At 45.5% G+C, this 24,945-nt stretch overlaps 1 protein-coding gene across 1 annotated transcript in view; it reads left to right on the top strand.

The window, feature by feature from the left end:
- The window catches only part of CCDC40 (coiled-coil domain containing 40), a 30,356-nt gene extending 5,882 nt beyond the window's left edge, over window positions 1–24,474 (top strand). The window contains exons 2-21 of the mRNA XM_034789318.1: window positions 1,291–1,368; window positions 2,437–2,565; window positions 4,660–5,112; window positions 5,588–5,759; window positions 6,367–6,545; window positions 7,073–7,156; window positions 7,243–7,462; window positions 8,619–8,776; window positions 10,477–10,599; window positions 12,100–12,221; window positions 14,588–14,831; window positions 14,971–15,153; window positions 16,749–16,994; window positions 17,756–17,969; window positions 20,357–20,526; window positions 20,882–20,973; window positions 21,762–21,882; window positions 22,569–22,757; window positions 23,535–23,693; window positions 24,226–24,474. Of these exons, the coding sequence (XP_034645209.1) occupies window positions 1,291–1,368; window positions 2,437–2,565; window positions 4,660–5,112; window positions 5,588–5,759; window positions 6,367–6,545; window positions 7,073–7,156; window positions 7,243–7,462; window positions 8,619–8,776; window positions 10,477–10,599; window positions 12,100–12,221; window positions 14,588–14,831; window positions 14,971–15,153; window positions 16,749–16,994; window positions 17,756–17,969; window positions 20,357–20,526; window positions 20,882–20,973; window positions 21,762–21,882; window positions 22,569–22,757; window positions 23,535–23,693; window positions 24,226–24,474 (3,585 nt within the window). The remainder of the gene's footprint in view (window positions 1–1,290; window positions 1,369–2,436; window positions 2,566–4,659; window positions 5,113–5,587; window positions 5,760–6,366; window positions 6,546–7,072; window positions 7,157–7,242; window positions 7,463–8,618; window positions 8,777–10,476; window positions 10,600–12,099; window positions 12,222–14,587; window positions 14,832–14,970; window positions 15,154–16,748; window positions 16,995–17,755; window positions 17,970–20,356; window positions 20,527–20,881; window positions 20,974–21,761; window positions 21,883–22,568; window positions 22,758–23,534; window positions 23,694–24,225) is intronic.
- Window positions 24,475–24,945: the final 471 nt, after the last annotated feature.

The raw sequence follows: 24,945 nt of genomic DNA, 5'->3' as shown, positions 1-24,945 counted from the left end.
CCCCCCACCTTCCTTCCTGCTCCCCCCCGCCCCTCATCATCCTCACCCCGCCCCTCATCATTCTCACGCCTCCTTCCTTCCTCCAGCCCCTCATCATCCTCACCCCGCCCCTCATCATCCTCACCCCTCCTTCCTCCCTGTCCCCTCCAGCCCCTCATTCTCCTCCTTCCTCCAGCCCCCTCCAGGCCCTCATCATCCTCCCCCATCCATCCTTCAGCCCCTCATCATCCTCATCCCTTCCTTCCTCCAGCCCCTCACCATTCTCACCCCTTCCTTCCTCCCATTCCTCATCATCCTTACCCTGAACCCCTTCCTTCCTCCAGCCCCTCACCATTCTCACCTGTTCAAAAGAGGAGAAAGAGTGGGGAGGGGGAGCAGGGTGAGGTTGGAGGTGACAGGAATGGAAGAAGAGAAGTCCAGACCCCCACCATGGTCTGATCCAGAACACTGAGTAGGAGAGAAGGAGAGGCGTCTGTGAGAGAAGGCATCTGAGGAAGCAGAGTCAAACAAAGGGATCTATGTCTCTCTGGGAGCTGGAAGGAGTGGGAGAGGAAGAGATTGTGGATGGAACTGGCATTCCAGAGACAGCAAGAGCTGGGGAGAAGGAACGGGAGATGGGCATGAGGCTAGGAATGATGGAACAAGAGGAGTGGAGATGGTGGCAGGGTCAAGTGTGGGAGGTAGAGAGGGGATGGGGGATAACCAGTGTTAGGGCTAATGTCACCAGAGGGGATGAGGAGGATGCAGAGGAGGATGTGGGATCTGGCTCTGTGCTGGTGGGAGGAGGGGAGAAATTGGGATGGAGATGGGGAGAGGAGCGGATAGAGCCAGTGGGAACTGTAGAGGGCTCAGAGTAACAAGGATGGGGAAAAGAGCCAGCGAGGGAAAGGGACAAGGAAGGAGGATCCCTTACCTTACCTTTCCAGACCAGCCCCAGCCCCCAAATCCTAGCTCTCTTCCAGACTCTGTCTCCTCCAGCTGCACCAGCATTCCATTGTTTTCAGTCCATGTCCGTTTCTGGTTCTCAGGCACTTGCACAAGGCTGCAGTGACTGTGTTGCAAACACAGCAAATCCAAGTAATAAACTGTCTTCATTCACACTGAAACAGACTATGCAAGTGTTCCTGATGGCGTTAGGTTCCGCATGTTTACAAACTCCTGCATTTGGTTCTGATCCCTGTTAATGCTCCAGGAGGCAGCGCTAGTACAGTATTTGACCTAGAGCCAAGCTTTTCATTTTTGTACGTTGTTATTCTGCTTAAAATTGTTCAATAATTTTGTTCAATTTAATTAAGCCCTGAATCAGGTGTTGGACAAATTTCAGAAGAAGAGGAGGAGGAGGAGGAGCTGCATCCAGAAGGCAATGGGGTAAAGTTTCAAATATGAAGGACTTTATGCACCTTTGGAATTAGAATCACACTGGAATTAGCGCATATTATGGTGCCCAGATACTATGTGGGGGGTTCACTAGAAATGCAACTAATCTTGAAATATTGGATTTCCCAAGAAATGTTGAAGCAAAACATCAAAAAACAAAAAATTCAAACCACAGAAAGAAACATTTCCCCAAGAAATGTTAGAGATCAGAGTGCCTTTGTCCTGAAAAGGATTAGCTAGAATATTCAGATCAGATTTTGGAAAAATTTCTAACTATAAGGATAGTTTAGTACCGGAATACGTTACTGAGGGAGAATCCCCATTGGAGGATTTTAAGAACAGGTTAGACAAACAACTGTCAGGGATAGTCTAGGTCCTCCCACAGGGCAAGGGTTAGACTAGATGACCTCTCGAGGTCCCTTCCAGCCTTATGTTTCCTTGGGGATTTTTTTTGTACCCATCACTTTACTAATAAGGATGTACAAAAGATGTGTGGGAACACATTTACTTTGGAGCCTGAAAAACATTAAAATAGTTAACACACTAAAAATATCCTCTAAATTTTCAAAAATTGTGAATACAGAAACTTCCTCCATCTGAGAAATTGTGGTGATCTATTGGTATAATATATTTAATATTCAGAGTGGTCTCCTCCTAAAGAAAATTCTAACATTTATTGGGAAACATCGTATTTGCAAGCAAGTCAATTCATAATCTTAAGCAAGACAAAACACAGAATAAGACTTCACAGATTTTGAGTTATGGACTTTGATGTTGAATTTTTATAATCATTTCAAGTTGCTTTTGGGTTAGGGATTTTGTTTTTGTGCTACATTTTAAAACAACCAAGCCATTTTAAAAAAATCTCTGTAGAGGCTGGGAGGAATGTAAGGGTTTACTACTACATCTCTAACGACTGCAGCACTAGCAGATGCTTCAATATTAAGAGCATTTCCTTACACTAGATGTAAAGTGCTGTGAGTAGTAGTCCAGTACATAATAGGGAACTTTGATTGGAGACAGTCAGTTGTTACAATGTTGTTTTCTGCTGTATGCTAGGTGGTGCAACCAGAGAGGAGCCATACCAGAAAGGAAGAGGCAGATGGTGTTTCAGCAGAGGAGCCAGGAATGGAACTCAACCCAGCAGAGCACAATGCACCTGAATCCCCAGAGCCTCCGACTGTAGAGGTGGATGTTTATGAATTCTCCCTAGGAACATGTGGTATCTACAGAACAATCAGTCCAGTGCTTTGACATCACAAATCATTAACGAAGCAATTCCAGTGTAGCAAAAAATTGAGAAATGATTGCCATCTTATCGGGGACATGAAAGGGGGGCCACGGGAAGCTTAATTTGGCTACATTCCAGTTTCCAGGAGAGTCTTGTAAAACTTAGCTCTCACTCATCTCTGACACAGCACTTTTCATCTGTAGATCTTGGAGCACTTTTAAAGGAAAGATAAACACCATTATCCCCAGTTTATCAGTGGGGAAACTGGTTCACATGCTCTGATCCCGTCTGCTCGGTGGATGTTGGAGAGAAGTTTGTGTCTGTTGGGTGAAAGTTGAGTTTCCCACTGAATATAGATTTTGCCTTTTAATTTTCAAAGTTCTCATCGTAAATAAAGATAAACCTGTGCATGGAGCTTTCTTATTTAGTAAGGGCCTCATCCTGTGAGGTGTTGAGCAGCCTCTAATCTTATTAAAGTGATGACCTCAAGCATCTTGCTGCTTGGAAATTTGCAGGACTTGGCCCTAAGAGTTGTATTTTGGTATGGAAATCTGAGTGCTCATTACTGTAATACAGTAATTAAAGAATTTTCATCCACAATCCACGTTCAAAATAGGAGCCATTGATTATTTGAAGTACAACAGGCTCATTGCCTATATATAGTTTACAACAGGGGTCGGCAACCTTTCAGAAGTGCTGTGCCGAGTCTTCATTTATTCACTCTAATTTAAGGTTTTGTGTGCCAGTAATACATTTTAATGTTTTTAGAAGGTCTCTTTCTAGAAGTCTATAATATATAACTAAACTATTGTTGTATGTAAAGTAAATAAGGTTTTTAAAATGTTTAAGAAGCTTCATTTAAAATGCATAGCCCCCAGTCCGGTGGCCAGGACCCGGGCAGTGTGAGTGCCACTGAAAATCAGCTGGAGTGCCTACCCCTGGCTTACAATGTTACAAACATACATAATAAATTGACTGCAAGAAAATAAATGTAAATATTAACTTACTGGGGGAGATAGAACGTACAGATTATTCATATTTATCTTCTGGGCTAAATGATATTTCACACTAGACATTTTACTGGGCTGTCTCAGTCCACATAGGAATCCTCCGATTTGTTTTCTTTTATTTTCAAAACCACTCCAAGGACCTGATTTTCAGAAGTACTGAGCATCTTTGATGCTAGTGAAAGTCAATGCAAGCTGCAGGCACCAAGCAGTTATGAAAATCAGGCCCTAACTGTTTAAGTAGGTTTTCTGTTTGTAAGAGTCATTAGGAGCAAGTTCCATAGTCCTGAACACTCAAAGAAAATGCCCTGCCAGCTGCCACCTCTTCATAACCAGAGAGATCCAGCTTGGGCTCCCTGCTGATCACAGCTGCCGTGGAAGTTTGGCCCAGGGAGAGAGGCGATCCCTCAGACAGACTGGTCCCAAGCTATTTAGGGCTTTCTAAGTCATAACCCACACCTTAAATTCCACCCGGAGATCAACAGGCAGCCAGTGCAAATCCTGGAGCACCAGTGTCACTTGCTTCCAGTAAGATGCCCCACTTGGTAAGCGAGCCACTGTGTTCTGCACCAGCTTCAGTCTAGGATGGCTCTAAGGTGGATCCTCAGCTATAGCACACTGTAATAGTCTCGTTTTGTGATAACAAAGGCCTGGGCAACAATCTTAGAACCTAGTGACTTACAGCATTCGTTAAAAGGAACATTCTGAAAAGAGACAGACAGAAAGAAAACAAAGCAATTCGGTCGGGTATAATGTGACTTTGAAAACTACCTTCTTCGGTAAAATCTAAAGAGAGATTTTTCACTTCTGAGTTACAAATATGGGAAATTAAAAGTTTCTCATGGAAATTTTGACAGGGCCTTAGCCACTGTAGTCCTAGCAGGCGCTGCTGTTATACTAGATGTGGTCAGATTAGATTCATTTCCTGTGCACCGACACTGCAAAGCAGCTGTAAAGCACTGTAGTAATAGTCCTTAGTAAAGAACATGGACCATTATAATATTGTTTTGTTGTGTTCTACTTTCTGGTTTTGATCTGTGCTAGGGAATGCAGCCAGAGAACAGTGATGACAAGGAAAAGGGAGAGGCTGTGCCTACAGAGGACCCAGGAGAGAGACTCATCCCAAAAGAGCAAGAGGTCTCAGGGTCCACGGAGCAGGAGATCTTGGGAGCAACAGAGCAGGAGGTCGCGGGGGCTATGGAGCAGGAGGTCTCAGGAGCCACAGAGCAGGAGGTCTCAGGAGCCACGGAGCAGGAGGTCGCGGGGGCCACGGAGCAGGAGGTCGCGGGGGCCACGGAGCAGGAGGTCGCGGGGGCCACGGAGCAGGAGGTCTCGGGAGCCACGGAGCAGGAGGTCGCGGGGGCCACGGAGCAGGAGGTCTCAGGAGCCACAGAGCAGGAGGTCTCGGGGTCCATGGAGCAGGAGGTCGCAGGGGCCACAGAGAAGGAGGTTGCGGGGGCCATGGAGCAGGTGGTCTCTGAGGTCATCTTTGGAGAGGTGATTGGTTATGAATTTAAACTAAGGGAGCGTCTCATTCACAAGACCTACAATTCAGTGTTTGTGACATTACATTCCCAAATTGTTGAACCAATTCTAGTACTGTAAACATACACCACTGGATGAATCATGCAAGAGAGAGGCTAATTGGAAAGGAGACAATTGGTAACCAGCCATGGTGGATAAAAAACTCTTGACAAAATTCAAGGAGTTAGTTTATTATTGCATGCGTTTCTAAAGTGCCCATCACCATGAGTGATAAAGCCTTGCTGGCATATCAGTGGGATAACTTTAGAGCCTTTTAATTGCTTTCCAGCTTCCTCAGGAAGCAGCAAGACTGTTTTGATAGCTGACTATTTTTCTACATTGTTCCTCTCTTGTGATGACAAAGATAAGCAGAATTTTAGTAGCAAACTGTGTTAAAATGAAGATCCTTTCACAGCCCAGATTTTATATGATGGCCTTTATGTTCTAGGAAAAAGCCGAAGAGGTTTCCTCAGACCAAGTGGAAGTGGATAATCTTCCTCCCAAACTGCCTGACATGGAGCAGCCAGTGAGAGAGAGCTGGACCAGATCCCGCACGTCCTCAGGAGCTAGCACCCAGAGGTCTGCATTATCAGTGCACACGGAGATTCATGCTGAGTCAGGTATCAGTCAGTGTCTTACTAATCGTACTATCCTGGCAGCCAGCTTTCAAATACAGTATCCAGTTTTTTCTCCTCTCCCAATAAATGTGAATCTAGTTGGACATACACTATCGAATCTAAAGGCTTGTCTACATGGAGACACGCAGAAAAATTAATCTGAATTAACTAAAGATGTGAATTTAAAGTGTATTAATTAAATAACATGAAGCCCCCATATGGACACTCTTATTCAGAATTAAAGTGGCCTTAATTTGGTTTATTTTAATTCACATTTTAAATTCACACCTTTAATTCAGATTAATTTTTCTGCGTGTCTCCATGTAGACAAGCCTTAATCCTTATGTTAACCTCTGTATGATGCTACTACTAAGCCTGTTCTTAAATCTTTTCCATAATAACTTTCCTCCTCACTGTTAGAATTACTGTATATTTTTATTATGATTTATTTTCTGTGTGCTAGTGACATTGTGAGGCAATCTAAAACTCCAAAGAAAGCTGGCTCTGGTAGGTATTTTTCCCCTTATCAGGACATCTGCTAATCTTAAAATACCTTTAAATGCACTGAATTCCCATTCTGTGATGCCTGCTCTTTGTCGTCCGAGCACAGGTGACATTGGGGTAGCCATCTCCTCTCCGTATTCAGACGCTGCGTTTCAGCAGTTTAACCAGCACCTCAGCAGGCTTGGCAGCGAGGAAGAGAATGAAAGTCTACATTATGCAGATGAAATAGAGGGCAGTGAGGAATCGGGGGAGGAAACACAGCTGATTGTCTTGGACCCGGAACATGTAAGAAAAGTCCAAATTCAAGACTCGTCACTGGCATCGAGGGTTCCATGAAAAGTGGGAGGCAAACTGGGCCATGGTTTAGCTGCATTCTAGGTTAAATACGTCATACATCCTTTTCACAAAAGTTCTGACTCCTGTATGGTATCTGCTCCCTCTGTAGTAAATTAGAGCAATGGGAAAATCTGGTGAACTTCAGTTCTCATGAAAATGAAGGACGTATAGCTGGTGTGCAAGCTTCCCTCGCACAGCTCTGCCATTCATTTCACTTCTGACCTCCAAAGACCCTGGGCCTCACCTAAACAGAAACGACTAGTGATGCCAAACTAGGTGGTTGTTTTATGATATTAATAAATGTCCACTAGGCTCAAGGCTGAATCTGCATAACCCATTTCACTTGCAGCCTGCTCAGGACAGGAACCCAAGTCTCCAGAGGTGAAAATGCAGTGTTGTACCTGACACATGTTCCTTGATAACTTATTCATGCAGGTGTTATAAGGATGCTATCATCATCTTCCTTCCCTCTCTAGCCCCTGATGAGAAGATTCCAAGCTGCCTTAAAGAATTACCTTAGTAAACAGATGGAAAAAGTGACCATGGAGCTTCGGGAGCTGGTATAGTAGTCTTCCTTGGATTTCCCACAGCATTCCAGCCCTGTCCAAGTTGCTGTGAATTGACCCATCTCCTCTTGTGTCTGCAGACGGTGGCCACAAAGCAGGGTAAGGTGCAGAGGGAGGATCTGGGAATAGTCCTTTATGGGGTCCAGCAGCAGCTGGCCCGGCTGCAGATGGAACTGGAGAAGAACCAGGACCGATATTCTCAGATAGCCATGGTGCGTCGGCAGCTAGAGGAGGAGCTGCAGGACATCAGAAATTTGTACAAGAAAACATGTCAGAGCACTGAGGATGAACGCAAGAAAGGTGACTAAGGTGCTCTTGCTTAGTCTTTCCTTATTCTAGTCACGTGAGGACATCAGCCCAAGCATTCAGGAATGGCTCGCTGACTGAAAAGATCAACCCAAGCATACCTGGTATGCCTCGCCAGTTAGGCCTCCTGTAGCATAGCTTGGCAATTGAATCGGTTAGTTTGTAAGCTCTTTAGGGTGTGGACCATTTTTTATTCTATATCTGTAAAGCACCATGTATATTCAAAGCACTATAGATGTACCTAATACTTGTCTTGGTTTTGACATAATTTCTACCAGTATAACCCCCATCTTTGTCATAAGACAAATGCTTTTCTGTCCCTTTAAAGGATTCCTTTGAACAAAGGCCATTCCTGGCAAATAGGCTTTCACAGATTCTAAGGCCACATTGTGATCATCTAACCTGATCTGTATAGGAGAGGCCAGAGAACTTCCCCAAAAGAATTCCTAGAGCAGATCTCTTAGAACATAAGAATGGCCACACTGGGTCAGACCAGACGTCCAACTTGCCCAGTATCCTGTCTTCCGACAGTGGCCAATGCCAGGTGCCCCAGAGGGAATGAACAGAACAGGTAATCATCAGGTGATCCATGCTTAATCAAGTGATCCGTTCCATCATTCCCATTCCCAGAAAAACATCCATTCTTGATTTAAAAATTGCCAGTGAGGGAGAATTCACCAGGACGTTTGGTAAGTTGTTCCAATGGCTTTCCAATATTCAACACAGCTCATTTCCCACCATTTGGCTAGTTATACTTGTTTGAGGCCTCTGCCTGGGACTGTTGCGGCTTTGGTGAAGATTGCAGATCCTTAGTTGATTAGACAGCCTGGTGCATCAGATGACGATCTTCTGCATGGCAACCCCTTACAGTCAAGGAAGTGAACTTAACTGGGCTATTTCAGTGTTGTGGAGATACAGGATATACTGGGAATTGAGGGCACTTACCAAGTCTCTTGGGGAATTTCTCCCCAGAAATTCTGCTCCAGGAACTGATGTCCATGCCCACCTCAGAGAGGGTCATATGACTTGGGGGTGGGGGGTTTAGGGGTTTTGCTCTGTCCACATCCTAATTTCTTTCTCTTTTAGCTCTGGTATGGTACATGCTGCAGAAATCCTCTTCTGTAACTGACCTTTCCACCTATCTCCCCAGTTTCTGTAATGCAGACCGAGGTGGAAAACCTGGCCTTGCGTCTGTTCTATATGCAGAACATGGACCAGGATGTGCGTGACGACATCTCTGTGATGAAACGGGCAGTGAAGAAGGCTGAGGCAGACAGGAACCAGGCTGAGGTGGAGAAGAAAAAACAGGTATAGGGCAAATATCAAGTCTGACAATGAGGCTGTGAATTATGTCATTGGAGTTCAGAGTCCCTTGGGGAAATGCTGTCTTGTTATACAGAATGCTAAAAGAACATATTCTAGGAAGATTGGTACAAAATGTGGTCTGCCCTCTTCCATTCTTAGATTGTATTTGTTTGCAAATACCAGGTAGTTCCTTAGATGTGCATTTTCTAAATCAAATAATTCATAAGAACATCAGAACGGCCATACTGGGTCAGACCAAAGGTCCATCTAGCCCAGTATCCTGTCTTCCTACAGTGGCCAATGCCAGGTGCCCCAGAGGGAATAAACAGAACAGGTAATCATCGAGTGATCCATCCCCTGTCGCCCATTCCCAGCTTCTGGCAAACAGAGGCTAGAGACACCATCCCTGCCCATCCTGGCTAATAGCCATTGATGGACCTATCCTCCAGGAACTTATCTAGTTCTTTTTTGACCCCTGTTATAGCCTGGGCCTTCACAACATCCTCTGGCAAGGAGTTCCACAGGTTGACTGTGTGTTGTGTGAAAAAATGCTTTCTTTTGTTTGTTTTAAATCTGCTGCCTATTAATTTCATGTGGTGACCCCTAGTTCTTGTGTTATGAGGAGTAAATAACACTTCCTTATTTACTTTCTCCACACCAGTCATAATTGTATAGACCTCTATCATATCCCCCCGCTTAGTTGTCTCTTTTCCAAGATGAAAAGTCCCAGTTTCATTAATCTCTCCTCATATGGCAGCTGTTCCATACCCCTAATCATTTTTGTTGCCATTTTCTGAACCTTTTCCAATTCCAATATATCTTTTTTGAGATGGGGCGACCACATTTGCACGCAGTATTCAAGGTGTGGGCGTACCATGGATTTATATAAAGGCAGTATGATATTTTCTGTCTTATTATCTATCCCTTTCCTAATGATTACCAACATTCTGTTCGCCTATTTTTCCCTCTAAATTAAAAAAAAAATCCCAGAAACCTTCCTGACAGCAAAAGAAATCAAAAACCACAGCACAGCTTCTTTGAGTAACTCTATAGTAACAACCCAGTATCCAGACATGCAAAGGAGGAAGATGAGGTTTAGTGAGGAGACACCTTATTTTCAAGCCCCGGGGGGATTATTCTGAACAATGATGAGTTCAGAAAAGTGATTTTGCAACACAAAATATAGCTGGCCCGTTCGTTTTAACTCATGCTCCCTCTGCTGGTTAGATGACTGCCTCTTGCAGCAGAATCAATATTGTAGGATTCTGTGAACAGTGGCAATGGAGTGTGGATTTTTGATAGCTATTTAGAGGGCATTTTCTTCTAAATTATTACCTTTTAAGATAGTCAGATGCCATGGTGATGGGCACAGTGTAATAACCTAGATAGATAGAAGTTAGGTGACATTTTGGACCTGACGCTCTTCCTTGATATGAGACTGACGAATATAAATGGACTAAAATCCTCTGCAGAGTGGCGCAATGGACTGAGCAATCTTGACCAATCAGCAGAGATGGAGATGACTGTCGTCACATGGCACTGCACTCACTAGTGAGGATGGTGACGATCTGAGAGCCACCACTTCTAATGCAACACCCTCACTTGACCCTGCTTCCCTCATGTGATTCTTGCTGAATTCATGGTGTCAGGGTTAGGATTGTTTGCAGTATTTGTGCTGATCTGTTGTGGTCTGATTTTTGTAGGATCTGCTTGTAGACCGCTTAACAAGGAAGTTCAATGAACTGCAGGAGCAGATTGGTCTGTATGAAGCTCAATTTATTGCCCAGGCTGAAGACACAAAAATAACACGAAAAGCAGTGAGTGAGGTAGGAGATGACAATATTTTTCATGTGTGGTTAATATTACATGTTGTGACGGGCCAGAGTCCTCCACCCTCCGCTTAACACAGTACACACACCCCGAGTCCAAAATCTCACACCCCTGCCCTTTGTGTGAATAAAGGGTTTCCTATGGTCTTAAGAACAACAACAAATAAAACTTATCCTGAGTTGGCTGTTTGTAGGGTTTCCCCCTGCAAGACCTCCTGTCTCACCCCCTTAGTTCCTTTACCTTGGAGGGAGACACATACCCCTTCTGTGCTCCTGGATTGGAGCTAATCAGACCCATCGGGTGTGACTGATAGGATGAGTCTTCAGCAGAGCAACTCCATGCCAGGTCCAATCTCTGACATCTATTTTCCTACATATTAATTACACATCTTTCTCCAGTACATCATAGTAGCACAATATCCAAGTATTACATAGTAATTATATTTAGCTTTACACCTAAGTGTTACCGCAATGTAAATAGCTGTATAGTGCTACCAGTCCATCACAATACGCTGCACAGAGGCACTGACCCAACTGTGCTAGCACAATACACCTTTTCTAGTCTGGATTCTCATGTTCAATCTGGAGCGTAATACATTACCATTTACAGTACATTGTAAATTGTATCCCATAAGACACACAGGATGTGAGACAAGGCTGAGTTAATGTTGCTGTTGGGGCCTTGACTTTTGCATTTCTTTTCCTTTCTGCAATTTTTGTCTGTGACCTTAATGTTGCAAAAAATGTTCATGTACATAATGATATAAATTGCACTTTTGGTTACAGTGAAGTTGTTAGAGTAACTGAAAACAAGATTCACAGTGGTAGCCGTGTTAGTCTGTATCAGCAAAAAGAACAAGGAGTCCTTGTGGCACCTTAGAGACTAACAAATGTATTTGGGCATAAGCTTTCATGGGCTAAAACCCACTTCATCAGATGCATGCAGTGGAAAATATAGTAGGAAGATATATTTATATATATATATACAGAGAACATGAAAAAATGGGTGTTGCCATACCAACTCTAATGAGACTAATCAATTAAGGTGGGATATTATTAGCAGGAGAAAAAAAACTTTTGTAGTGATTATCAGGATGGCCCGTTTCAAACAGTTGACAAGAAGGTGTGAGTAACAGTAAGGGAAAGATTAACATGGGGAAATAGTTTTTAGTTTGTATAATGACTGGGCACCATTAAATTAGGCTTGAATAAAGACTGGGAGTTAGTCTCTAAGATGCCACAAGTACTCCTCGTTCTGTTTGCTGAAAACAAGATGTAAGACAATGCGTTTAATTCACTTACTCTACAAGGGTAAAGGTACAAAGAGGCAAAGAAAGAGCAGGGGACATAGGAAAACAAGAGAAGACACAGCATGAATATTTTGAGCTGTTTCTTCCCAGCTGTATTGTGAAATTAAATGGGCAGTGAGGATGGAATGCAGGTGTGAGACCCCAGTCCAGTGTTGATTCAGTATCTCAGAGTGGTGTCTCTCTGCAGGCTTGTATGGAGATACAAACTATTAACATGGAGAAGAAGCAACTGATGCATCAGTGGGATAGCAGTTTGACGGGGATGAAGAGACGAGATGAAGCCTACTCTGCCATGCAGGAGGCGCTAAGGTATAGCATCTGAAAGTGGGCCAACAAAAAGAGTAGTTACACTTTGGATGGGAGTTATTCTGAGAGAGAAAAGAGTGCTGTCAAGGTTATTGTTAATATAGTGTTGTATGTACAGAGTCCGCTAAATGAAGAATAAATCTGTTGCTCTGAAGAGCTTAGAAAGGCAAAGGGTCATTTACGGTAAGGAGCATCATTTTTTGTTAGTGTTTTCTCCCTTCACAGCATGATCTTCCTTCAAAGGTATGAAATAGATAACTAGGCAGAGTTCTCTGGTTTGCATTTCATTCTATCCCTTGCAGGACTTCCCAGGACAAAAGAAGAGGCATCAGGAAAGATTTACCTAGGTCATTTGCAGTCACAATGTGGTGACATTCGGCAAGAACCCATTCCTCAGGAAATCCCGATCTTTGGTGCCGAAGGGAATGTGCATTCTTTCTTTAGCCCTAAAACTTGCCCAATGGAGCATGAATCAGCAAAATACTTTTCTACTCTGATTTCCTGAGGAGAATAGGGAGAAGAACTGAAAGGAATTAATTTTCTATAGACACATTTCCTTTTGACTTTTGGTTTCTCCATCCATCTGCCAAGAGCTCTGTGTTGTCACATTCACACTGCAGCAAGGGAGACATGCTGACGCTGTCTGCTTTCCCTTAAGCTCCACATCAGGGTTGGGAGAAGGATGTTTCCACGGTCAAACACCCATCTCTGCCAGCCACTTATAAGGCTCCATCTTGACTATGATGTTGGTTATTCTGCTAGTTTCAGTAGCTTGGTACCTGTGTAATGAAATGTGCCTGTGGGAAGACATTGTGTGGAAGGAAATGACGGCTGAACTTGGGAAACGGAGAGGGCTTCTGAAGTGGAATACGTTCTATCCCCAACTCAGGGTACTCAGATACCGTCGGGAGGGGGGCGGTATTCAAACATGGAATGGAAGTGGGAATAAAATGGAATTTGTTGCTGAGTATTTGGCTCCTATTAAGATTGACAGGTCAGTCTGCTGTAACCCAGCTGTTCATCCGGCAGCTAAATGCTCAGCAGCGTGGTGAAGGGAGAGAGGAACTTTGTGAAACATTATTTGATTTATCACAAGCCTGCGGGCTACTAGTGGGGTTGCAGGCAGTTTGTTTTAACTGCAGAGATGCATGACTTGCATCCATATGACTGTGGAGGGGGAAATTAGCGAGGAATTCAACAGAACATCAGGGCAGACAAGAGAGAAATACGGTCACCGAGTTAATTACTTCCCGGCACTCATCAGCTGGATAGAACCCACCCAGAAACAGAATATGTGGTAAAGTATTTCATAAAATGTAATAAATGTATATTAAAATATTCCTGATGATATACAAAATATGTTTAAATTGTGACAAAATTGGTTAGTTTTCATGCAGTCAGCTAGGTGCAATCTGTAGTAAATATGTATGATGTCTCTCAGAATCACACACTGCTGTTTCCTGTGAGAATACAGCTTTGCTGAAGCAGTTCACGCCACTCTAAGCAGAGAAGAAAAATGCTCCCTTCTCAGCTGCTGAAATCTGTGATTCCCACCTCCTCCAGCTCCCCATAAGTGAGAGAGCTGCCTGCTTCTCTCCATATACTGGCATCTTCTTTGTTTTCTCTCTCCTTAGTGTAACTTCCCAGCATGGTGGTGACCCATCCATTCCCAGTGTATCCAGGCTGTGGATCTCCTTCACCCTTCCCATAAGAACATCCTCTGGAATGTAGCTTATTGGCAAGGAAATGACATGATGCCACCAGTAACAGTTGGGTCATCACAGCATGGGCTTGGTGGAAAGAGAGGGGGAAATATCATGAAAAAGAGCATACCTGTTCCAATACCAATGGGTACCTGAGGGCCTGAAAGGACCTCTTCCCCAACAGAACCTATGTTATGCCTATCCTTTTGGTCAGGCAGGACTGAAGGCAGTTCCTCACATCAGTATCCCTTCTGGGCCAATTGGAGCATGGTGCTAGAGAGCCATGCAGGGAGCTTCTATCCTCTCACTCCTAGAGCTGGTGCCCCAGTAGTTCTGTGTTCCCATCTGAACTGGCCCTGGGTATTTTGGGCTGAGATCAAGCCCGGAGGTCTCATCCCCTGAAGCGCAGTGTAACAGGACTGGGAGATCTAGAGCACAAGGAGCTATTCAAAATTATCCAAAAAATTAGGTGCATTGGTTTTATTTCCAGTAGGGTGATTTTAATGAACACAGATAGCCGCAGTGCTGAATAAACTTGTCTGATTTTCTTGCTCTTCACTTACTCATTTCTGCAGCAGCCTGTTTGAAAGCAGGAGTTTGGAGTTGACTATCCAGTGCATAAATCAATCCCCATGACACTCTCCTGTCTTCTCCTTGGCCTTGCAGGCAGTCCAAGCACCAGCTCAAGTCCTTAGAGACAGAGATCCAAGTCTACAAGAAGTCAGTCACGAAGGAGGAAGAGCGGAACGAGCTGCTTGCCAGCATCTTGAACCGCTCGGAGAATGATGCCAACATGAGCAAGAAGCTGATTGCCCAGTGCACGGCCAAACAGGATGCCCTGAAAGTTGAATACAGCACATACACCCGCACGCTACATGAGACAGAGCAAGCCCTCAGCAGGGCCAACTCGGTGAGACCAGATACCCGTGGAGAAGAGGCTTTTTGAATCAGACATTGATATTTTGTCACCTGTAGATTTCCATCCACTTTCCCCAAATCCCAACAGCCTGCACTTTTGAACAGCCCTGTTTCCGTGTTTTTCCTCTCAGGACCGAGCTGCTCGGGTGAATGAGCTGCAGGCCATCAGTAAGGAAATAGAGAAAGAGACTGAAGCCAGACAGGAGTTGGAGAATCAGATCATGGCAAAGCTGCAGGATCAGCTGATGTCCAGCAAAGCAGCAAAATATTTTTCCCAACTGGCTGCTAAACTTCATAAGAGAAAGCTGGATCTGGTATGGCATCTGCTTCTGTGTGACTGATGGGAGCTGACCTGTAGGAGAGAGAGACACATTCTGTGTTTATTCCCTCCAGGATACTACAAGCATGGCCCAAAGGCCATTGCCGCCAATAGATAGCCTCCCCTGCCCCCCCCAAAAAAGGATCCCATCTAAAGAAAGCTCCATCACATTCCCTGTGTTCCTAGTGCTCCAGTTACTGCCAGGAGGACAGGGCTTTGTCCTTGACTATGTCGCATTCTAGCCAAATTCTATCTTGGGTCCTTCCCTTTGCCTTATTACATTTCTCGTACAGTTTCAAATGGCTGAGATTCTTCTTTACTTACAATCCTAAGCTGTTGCATTATGTTGCCATGTGCTGTTAAATTGCAGTTTCACCCTACAAGTGGCTGTATTTCAGCGGCGGGTGAAGTGCCGCCCTTGTAAACTGTAGGCTGAGTTTGTAAAATACTTTAGGACTCTTCAGGATGAGAGGTACTCTAGAAATATGAGAGATCTCTGTTACTGTTCATCAAGTTTTCAGGTCTTGTGGAAAGGGCAGGGGACATTCCTATTAAGCATAAAAGTAGAAGGGCCTGCAAAGCAAAATGCAGCTTCTCTGAATTCCCCTCCAGGTGCAGATGTGCCTAAGAGCTCTTCCCTCCCCAGCTGCCTTTTGAGGATCATATTGCAGGATTTCCGAACATCATTTAGCCAAAGAAATATTACTGCCATCTTGTACAGCAGGTACTGGCTTCATGTTCGGCTTAGAGAATGGCATAGAGTGATGCACCCTGGGCATGTTTAGACTCAGGGCTGCATGCTCTTACATGTGGAAAGAAATACAGCAGACCCACTCTCTAAATGAAGTGAACCAGAGGCGGCCAAAGCACAGAGCATGACATTTTACGATCTGGCTGCCCTCATCAGCATACAGAGGTGCAGCTCACAGAGACTACAAGTTCCAGCAAGAAGTGTGCCGTCCTGAGTTGAGTGACCTAGTGGTCACATCAAAAATGTAGCAGCAAGTGCTCAGACTTGTATTTCTGTGGGCCCTGTTTCTCTGTTCACTCTACTCCATTTTCTATACATCAGGTGCAATCCTTGGGCTCCTGGCAAGCTTTAATGCTGCCTTTGATTGTGAAACATGCAGGCAACTCCAAGATAGATGCAGGGCAAGTGGATCTTCTGTAGTTATTTGCATCTCTGTGTCTGTCTGGCCAGATGTAACTGAGGCATGCATAGGTTGGGAAAATAACTTTAGGGATGATGATGATGATGATAAACTTTGCCTTCTCTAGCATCTTCCCTCAAAGAACTTCAGGATTACTCCTCCCATCATCCCTAGGAAGTAGGTAAATATCATTATCCTCATTGTACTGATGGGGGAAGAGAGGCGCAGAGAGGTTAAGTAACTAGCTCAAAGCCCCATAGCACATTTGACAGAGCTGGAAATAGACTCCAGGTCTCCTGACTCCCAGTCCCATTCTTTACGTACTAGACGTGCTCCTCTCTTAGCCATATTTCGTTGACAGGATTGCAGACCTGTTTACAATACTAAGAAGTGGATTCCTGCTGAATGACAATGCTTTTGTTGTTGTTGATGTTATTAGGAGCTGCATTTTTCCAAAGTTGAGAATGACACAGCCCAGGTCATTCTGGACACAACTCACACCAACTGCAGGCTCTCTATGCTCCAAAAGACATTCTCTGAGCTGGACAAGGAAATGAAAAATATCAATGACCTGATCAACCGCAGTGAGAATGAGATCGCCAAGCGCAATCTCCTGATCGAGCGCAAGCAGGGGGTCGTCAACCTGTTCAACAAGAAAATGGAGATGATGATTTCCCAGTTGGGGGTACATCCCTTATGCTTAATCCCCCAAACCTGATTTCATTCTTTGATGAGATTACAAATTTGGTTCATAAAGGTAACTGCGTAGTAGAGGTAATAGACATGGGTGAGTAATGAGAGGATGTGTCTATCCTGTACAATGCGCTCAGAATGCCTGTTGTGCTGATTTTTGTGTTACGATCTGTATCCCTAAAAAACTATCAAAGCAGCAGCCCTGGTCAATACCTCTCCTGGGAGGCCAGACTAAATGTAAATGGGGATAACCCCAGTTCTGGCTGCTGAATTCTGCTGCTGATGTGAGCAAGTCCCCAGTTTAGACTCATGATTAGTTTTAAGGCAAAAATTAAATCCCAGCTTCACAATGTGTCATTTTAAGAAATAATCCAACAATTGATTAAGAGCAAATCTATGGGATGAGGATTTTTCTTGGTGCATTTAGGGACTTCCATTCAGGGTGTGCCCTTACAATCTAAACACAAGAAAGGGGGTGGAGGAGGGTAAAGATAGGAAAGCCATACACAGTTCTCTCTGCTTATGCATGACAGAAACGAATTCTGTACAACCAGAAGCAACCCCCGAAGCTGTTCACATGATCCCAGAACTCAGACAGCAGCACTGCTGATGCAGCCATGAGCTGGAAAAGCATTTGGATTCCATCATGCAAATGAGCATTTCAGGCATCCCTGTGCTGCGCTCCAGAAGGCCTAGGGATGCCACAGTAAGTAGCCTCTCTGTCTGACTATGCTAAACTTCTTTCCTTTATAGGGCCAAGAACTGGGACCCTTGGAAGTTGAGATCAACACGCTGACCAAGCAAATAGATGAATACAACTCAGAGGTGATGACACTGCAGAAGTACTGGCTCAGGCTGCAGAAAGAGCTGGTCAAACTGACCCAGGAGCGGGAAGAGCAGCTGGCCTCCCTGGATATGTTGAAGAAACAGATCACCATCATGCAACAAAAGAAAGTGCGCACGGAAAGTAAGTGTTTCCCTCAATCCTCCTGGTGTTAATCAGCGAGCGGGCACGCACTGCCAGAGAACAAAGGGAGAGAAGGTTCAATAACTTGTAGAGAGTTATTAGAACCCCTCAACAAAGAACATTTCCAGTATCTGCAAGCATAGTGCCACATATGAGCAATACAGTGTATCTGGGGCTACAAGCCAGGCACCTTCTGCCACTTGAGCAGTCTGGTATCCCCACTAAGGGCTGGATCTTGCAGCCTTTACTTAGGTAAGAGGAAGGGTTGCAGGATCGCACCCCAAGTGACCATCTTGATATGTTACTGTTCTTAGGAAATAGAGTCATAAAGGTTAAGGCCAGAAGGGACTACCAGATCATCTAGTCTGACTTCTGGTGTATCACAGGCCACCAGCACCACCCAGCACCTGCACACTAGACCCAGCAACCGAATTAGACCAAAGTATCATGGCTTCGAGGAGACTAGACTATTATGTGCCACAGACAGAGCACAGGAGGGACCGAGGTGCACCAGTGCCCTAGACCCCAACAACGTCAAAGAAGTGAGATATGTGACAGGTTACTCCCCACTCCGGGGTGCCACCCGATGTACTGGGGTACCACTGAGCCTGCCTGGTCCACCGGCCTGGGTTCCCTTACACTGCCCTGCTGAGCCAGGCCCTCAAGCCTCCTCCAGCCCACACAGGCAGGGACACCCCCACCTGCAGAAAGACACAGACACTGAAATCAGCTCTGCATGGGAAGACTCAGCTAGGGAATTGCTCAGCCCTCAAGTGCACTCCCCCTCTGCAGCGTAAACCCAAAATTGTATTGTCTTGCACTGCGTAAGCTCATGAAATTTGCCCCCTCCCTCAATGTGGAGGAAGGTCTGCACAGCTTTTTGCCTCCCCAGTTATGAATTCCACAAGCTGGTTTTAGAGAAAACAAAAACAAGTTTATTAATTTCAAAAGATAGATTTTAAGTGATTATAAGTGATAGCAAACAGAGCCAAGCAGATTACCTTAGGGCTTGTCTATACTTACCGCGCTGGTTCGGCGGCAGGCAATCGAACTTCTGGGTTCGATTTATCGCGTCTTGTCTGGACGCGATAAATCGAACTCAGAAGTGCTCCCCGTCGACTCCGGTAATCCTGCTCGCCGCGAGGAGTATGCGGAGTCGACGGGGGAGCCTGCCTGCCGGGTCTGGACCGCGGTAAGTTCGAACTAAGGTACGTCGACTTCAGCTACGTTATTCACGTAGCTGAAGTTGCGTACCTTAGTTCGATTTGGGGGTTTAGTGTAGACCAAGCCTTAGTAAATAAACAAAAACCGCAAACTGAGCTTAACACACTAGGTAGATATGATATAAATTAGCAAATTCTCACCCTGAGTAATAAACAGGCTGGCAGATTCTTAAGGCACAAGTTGTCTTGGCTTTTCCGGCTTTTCATACACAGGCTAAAGATCCTTCTAGCCTGGGACCATCATTTCCCACAGTTGAGTCCTGGCCCCTCAGGTGTTTCCAGGTGTGGTGTTGCAGGGAGAATGAGGTCCCCTCATGATGTCATTGTCCCCCTTTTATATCTTCTCCCCACTTGCTGGAAAGCTCCTTTGCTGTGACCTGGGTCAAACAGTTCCCCCTGTGTAGAGCTATCTCTGAGAGGTTTCTGTCGCACACAGTTCCTGGGGTAATCCCTGTGCTTGTGCATTTCCTCAATGAGCCAGTAACGTTGTTTGGCCTTTTCACTGTTGTACCTGAAAGGCTGCTTGGGGGTGCTCAACCTCGCAATATGTTTCAGTAACACATACATAGCCAAACTTCATAACTTCACACATGACAATAGCACATACAATCCAACGAGATGTTACTATCTAGCAGATGAAGACTTTTAGAATAATACCTCACAAGACATAATTTGTACGAAACATATCCTGATTACATGACAGTGGTGAATATTGGGGAGTAAGGGTGTCACAAGATATAGCTAGATAATCCTGGCAAGTGACCCACATCCAAACACCGCAGAGGAAGTCGAAAAACCTGCAAGGTCACTGCCAATCTGACCTGGGGGGGAAATTGCTTCCTGACTCCACATATGGTGATCAGTTAGACCTTCAGCATGTTTGTTACCTTTTGTCTAACAGATGGCTGGTACGTGCCCAACCCTGAGATTATAGCAATTCTAGCATCCCAGTCCTCCTTTCATCATAACCATTTTCAAAACATGGATTTGGCTTTGGCTTTATGGAAAGGCTTGTGGCTTTGTCAGAGACCATGGAGACTTTCAGAGTGGGTAGCTACAAGTGCAGCTTTGTTTACACTGTCAGAACTCCCCCACCCCCCAGTGCCCTGGTGAGAACTCTCTGCTTTCACTTTTTAAAATCTTTTCCATCTCTTTCCTGGAAAGATGAAATCCAGCAGGAGAAGAACGAGCAGAAAGACATTGAACGCCACATGAGGAACATGGCCAATGACTTGATGAAACTCAACATGTTAATCAACAAGAACAGCCACAACTCGGAGGAGCTGCAGCATGGCAACACCATCATGGAGAATGAGTTTGTCTGCTCACTCAAGGTAGGGAAGGCGTTGCTCCTCGTCTCCTAGACACAGCCTGACACACAGCAATCTTGCTGAGCTCCCACTGGCACGGTGTTGCAGGGGACAGTCAGAGATTGCTAACTGCTGCCCCTATGGCACAAACCATGTAACCAGATGGAAATGTACAGCTGTGGACAGAAAGGCTGTCCCAATTAGGTTCCTGTGCAGAGACAATGATTCCCTTTACATAGCCCAGGAGGGTTTGAAATTCTACCTGTGTTGTGGGGAGGGTTGTCAGCCAAAAGAGGCAGGAAGATCAGAGGCAAGCAGTGAGCCTGCCAGCGCCTCTCAGTCTGACACAGTGATGTTGATTTCTGCTTCCCAACTCTAGGCAGCCGAGAGAGAGTCGATTGAGATGCAGGAGAAGCTGGACCGACTGCAGGAGGAGAAAGAGAGACTCCTAAACAGCCTGGTGGAAGCAGAGTGAGACCCAGACACCTTGTTTTATGCCACTGTTTGAACTCCCCTGTCATGCAACTGCATTATCCTTCCTGCCCTAATGCTGTAGGGGAAAATGCGTCCTGTCAGATTGACATGCTCCTTTCCTGGCTCCCCTTTACCTTGGATGGGAAGGTGGGACGAGTCCTATAACTTGTAACCCAGAAGGTTAAGGGTCTATCATTTATTTTCTGCAGGCCAGGTACAGTCACAGGAACTGCTGTTCAGTCTTCCCCATACTGCTGCACAGCAGCCTGTTCCCGTCGATGAATGAGAAGTAATGTGGTCTCCACTCTCACTAGTGCTTGGCCTCTAGTCAGCAGAACACTGCCAGTGTTGAGTGTGTGGGGGAGAGGGGAAAACTCAGTAGGGAGTGGTGTGATGTAAGCCCAATGGCTGTCCAGAGGAAGGTAGCTACATAATCCAAAATTCTCAAACTTGGGACTTCACAGTAGGCCCCTAAATAAAGGGCCTGATTTTTCAAAGCTGCTGAGTTAACAAATGTTGGCATTAATTCTCTATGCTGCAATCCCAACCCCGACTTCTACCATTATCATGGCACTTCTGACCTGCAGAATCCTGATGGACTCTCACATTGAGGGCACCAATGCGTCATGTTCCATACAGTGAACTCTTAGTTTCCTGCTGGACTGTTGAGCTTTGGACTCAGAATGGGGGTCCATGGCGTGACATCACATATACAAGGGAATCAAGCGGCAGGGTGGCCCCTTCTTTTTCATACAAAGGCATCCCCTCCCATTCTGTCCTTGAAGGCATCAGATCATGCTATGGGAGAAGAAGATCCAGCTGGCCAAGGAGATGCGTGCTGCAGTGGACTCAGAGGCAGGGCAAGGCGAGATCCGAGCCATGAGGACAGAGATCCATAGGATGCAGGTGAGCCAAGGTGGGAGGGGGAAGAGGAGATTCACAAGGAGATTAACCAGCTTTGCGGGAGATGCTGAAACATCAAACAGTAGAGAGGAGATAACTTGGGGAAGTATTATCTCCAAGGTTCCTGGAAGTGTCAGGGATAGGTGTCTTCCTGTGACCTGTCCAGCGACTGAACTAGCTCAGCATGCTGTTACACCTCTTTACATGTTCCTTGCGTTAGCCTAGCAATGGGGGAGCTCAGCAAAAGGTAGACCTGACTGGGAAGGGTTACAGGATAGTGTTTATCTTACTACATGGTGAGCCAGCAGCACTTACGGAATACTACATCCACCAATGCACTGATTCAGAGAAGTGTTTCTCTCTCTGCCAAAGCAACCTCCTCTCCCACCCACAGGATACTTCTACCCTCCTTCCCTTATTATTGCATTTAGATGAATTTATTGCATTGAAATCTTCAGAAGATTGTGTTGGGCAAGCGGATAGGGAGTCAGTTATTAGTCTGATGCCCCCCAGATCCATGCTGTACAAACCTGGTGCATGATTTTGTTGAAAGTTTTGGGCTGTCAAGGCCAGTGTGTCAAATGTGTCCTGTCTCGGTAGTTGGAATTTGTCACACTGAAAGTCTTCTATCAGATGTAATTTGTGATCACTGGGGATCTTCAGAGTTTCTCTCTCCTCACACATGGCAGGTCCGCTACAGCCAGCTGACAAAGCAGCAGGAGAAGATGATTCGAGATATGGAGGCCGCTGTCTCCCGCAGAGAGACCATCATGATTCGGGGGGAGGGCCAGAGCAAAATGGATAAGAAACATTTCACCAAGAGCGACTTCCACCACAAGACACAGGAGCTGCGGAAGAAAATCAAGGAAACCCAAAAGGTGAGCAGGTAGAGAGGGGCCATAAGAACTGATTTTTTCTGCACTCACTTTGTAATTCGAAACATGTCAGATATGCTTGACATCAACTTTGCTTTATGACCTACTATCAGACTATGCAAGGTTCACTGAGCCAACCTTTCTCCCAGATGGCAAGGCAAGTGCTGTGGACATATGTCAGTGGGGAAGAGGACACTAGGGATAGGCCATGGTGAAACTCATGTTGGTCTCCAGGACTCTATGGTATTCCTCATGTAGCTCTGAAGATCATCTGCTTTTTGCTATTGCCTGAAGGGGGATCACGTGCCAGACCCACTAACCTTCTGTCTTAGAAGAACTTGATGGGACTTTTATTCAAACACCTCAACACTGCTCCTCATTGCCCAGTTATCCTATTTTCTTTAATCGCTTGGGGTTGGGATACAAAGTGCTTGGAAGGAAAGTGCTTGGTGCATATTCTGTGCCATCTGCCTCTCTTCATGGTAGTGTAAAGAAAAGTGCAGTAATGTGCCCCCAGGCATGGAGACACACTCACTGCACGGTAATGCAGTGAAACACCAGGGGACTGTCACCTTTCCTGGCACAACATTAGAATGCCCAGTGTGCCTAATGGGCATCTAGCAGTGTGAGTGTCTGAGCCTTCAGGCCACAAAGTATACTTACTAAAGGAAGTACAGCCTTGAAATGTCCAAGAAAGGGAGAAGTTCTCAGGTGATCATTTGGCAATGCAGTTGGCATGCAGAGGCAGAATCTCAAGTTTCCTTCCCTTCCTTTCATTAGAATGCTCAAGACTGCAACAGAAGCATCACAGAGCTGGAGAACACCCAGAAATCTCTCAGCATCAGCCTTCTGGAAAAGCAGCAGCAGCTCTCCAGTTTGCAGGCTGAGACTGATGTCCTTGATGCAGACATAGAGCGGCTTCAGGACAAGAAACGTTGGGTAAGGTGTCTTTAATACGCAGGCACTGCATGTGTTATTTTCCTGTGCTGCCAGCCCACACGGCCTTTCTACCTCCTCCCAAACCCCATGTACCCAGCTCAGGCTGGATATTTGAGCACCGCCACCATGTTCATGTTCTGCTCTAGAACTGGAGGTCTCAACAATAAGAGCAAAGCTCATCTGTGTGGGAGACAGAACTTTCTCTGGGGGTGGTGTGACCCGACTGACCTCCCTTGTCTTTTAAAATTCACAGACTTGCTCTGGCTTTGCAAGATTTCCCTTCTATGCGTGTGTCTGATTTGGAGGTTCACTAAGCTATGTTGTGATCATTTATATATAACACTCAACATGGGGGATGCCCACATGAGTAGTTACAACAGGACTTCACAGAGCTGTCCCTCTTAATAATCCCCCATTTCAAGATGTGATCGTCACTTTTCCTCCCCCATTTGATTAAGTCCTCCTTAGTCTCCTAGCTCCCTTTTATTCAGTCAGGTGTCCTTAATGCAGTTTTCATTGTTGCTCTTCTAAGAACCTTTCAGAAATTGTGGCCTATCAGACTCGTCAGAAGCACCTGCAAGCAGTGAAGGACGGGAAGTACACCCCACTCTGCCGCACCCAGCAAGCCCTGCAGAAGGAGCAGCGGAAACAGCAGGACCGGCTGCACACCGTTAATGTCATCATCCATCAGATTCAGCAGGAGTACCCTCAGTACCAGAGGGTGCTGTGCTGGCTCAGCCAAGCCCTGGACTCCAGGCTTGGGTCACAGGAAGCAGAATAGGCAGAAGCACAGAGCCAGATCTGAATACAGTATCTTTTGACAAATATTTTCACAAATAAATACAGTATAAGCTTTTACTGCTCTTGTCACTCTCCTGGATGTTGGAGGCGGAGTAACAGAAAAATGAATAGCAGTTGGAATCTGCTTCTGAGATCTTGGGTTCCAGCCACGTGTGCCCTGCTCCAGTCTCTGGCTTTTCTGTCTGCTCCAAGACAACAGGCTGGTTTAGCACCAACCACTGATATAATTGTGCATTGTGTTCGAACATGGGAAAGAGGTGCAAGTCCAGCTTTAGGGGTTAAGTCGCACAGTCTTCTCCATGGACAGAGAGACAGACTGGTCCTAGAGCACTTTCTGCCAAATCTGGGCAGCTCACCAGGTTTGAGCTGCATCAAAGCTGAAGATGGAATATGAATGCTTCTGGAAAGGGAAGATGCGTGCAGACAGGGCCTAGTAGGGTGACCAGATGTC

This window comes from Trachemys scripta, chromosome 14, assembly GCF_013100865.1.
Source record: "Trachemys scripta elegans isolate TJP31775 chromosome 14, CAS_Tse_1.0, whole genome shotgun sequence".
NCBI lineage: Eukaryota > Metazoa > Chordata > Testudines > Emydidae > Trachemys > Trachemys scripta.
The sequence above is the reverse complement of the archived record's forward strand: the minus strand, read 5'-3'. Positions and strand labels throughout refer to the sequence as shown.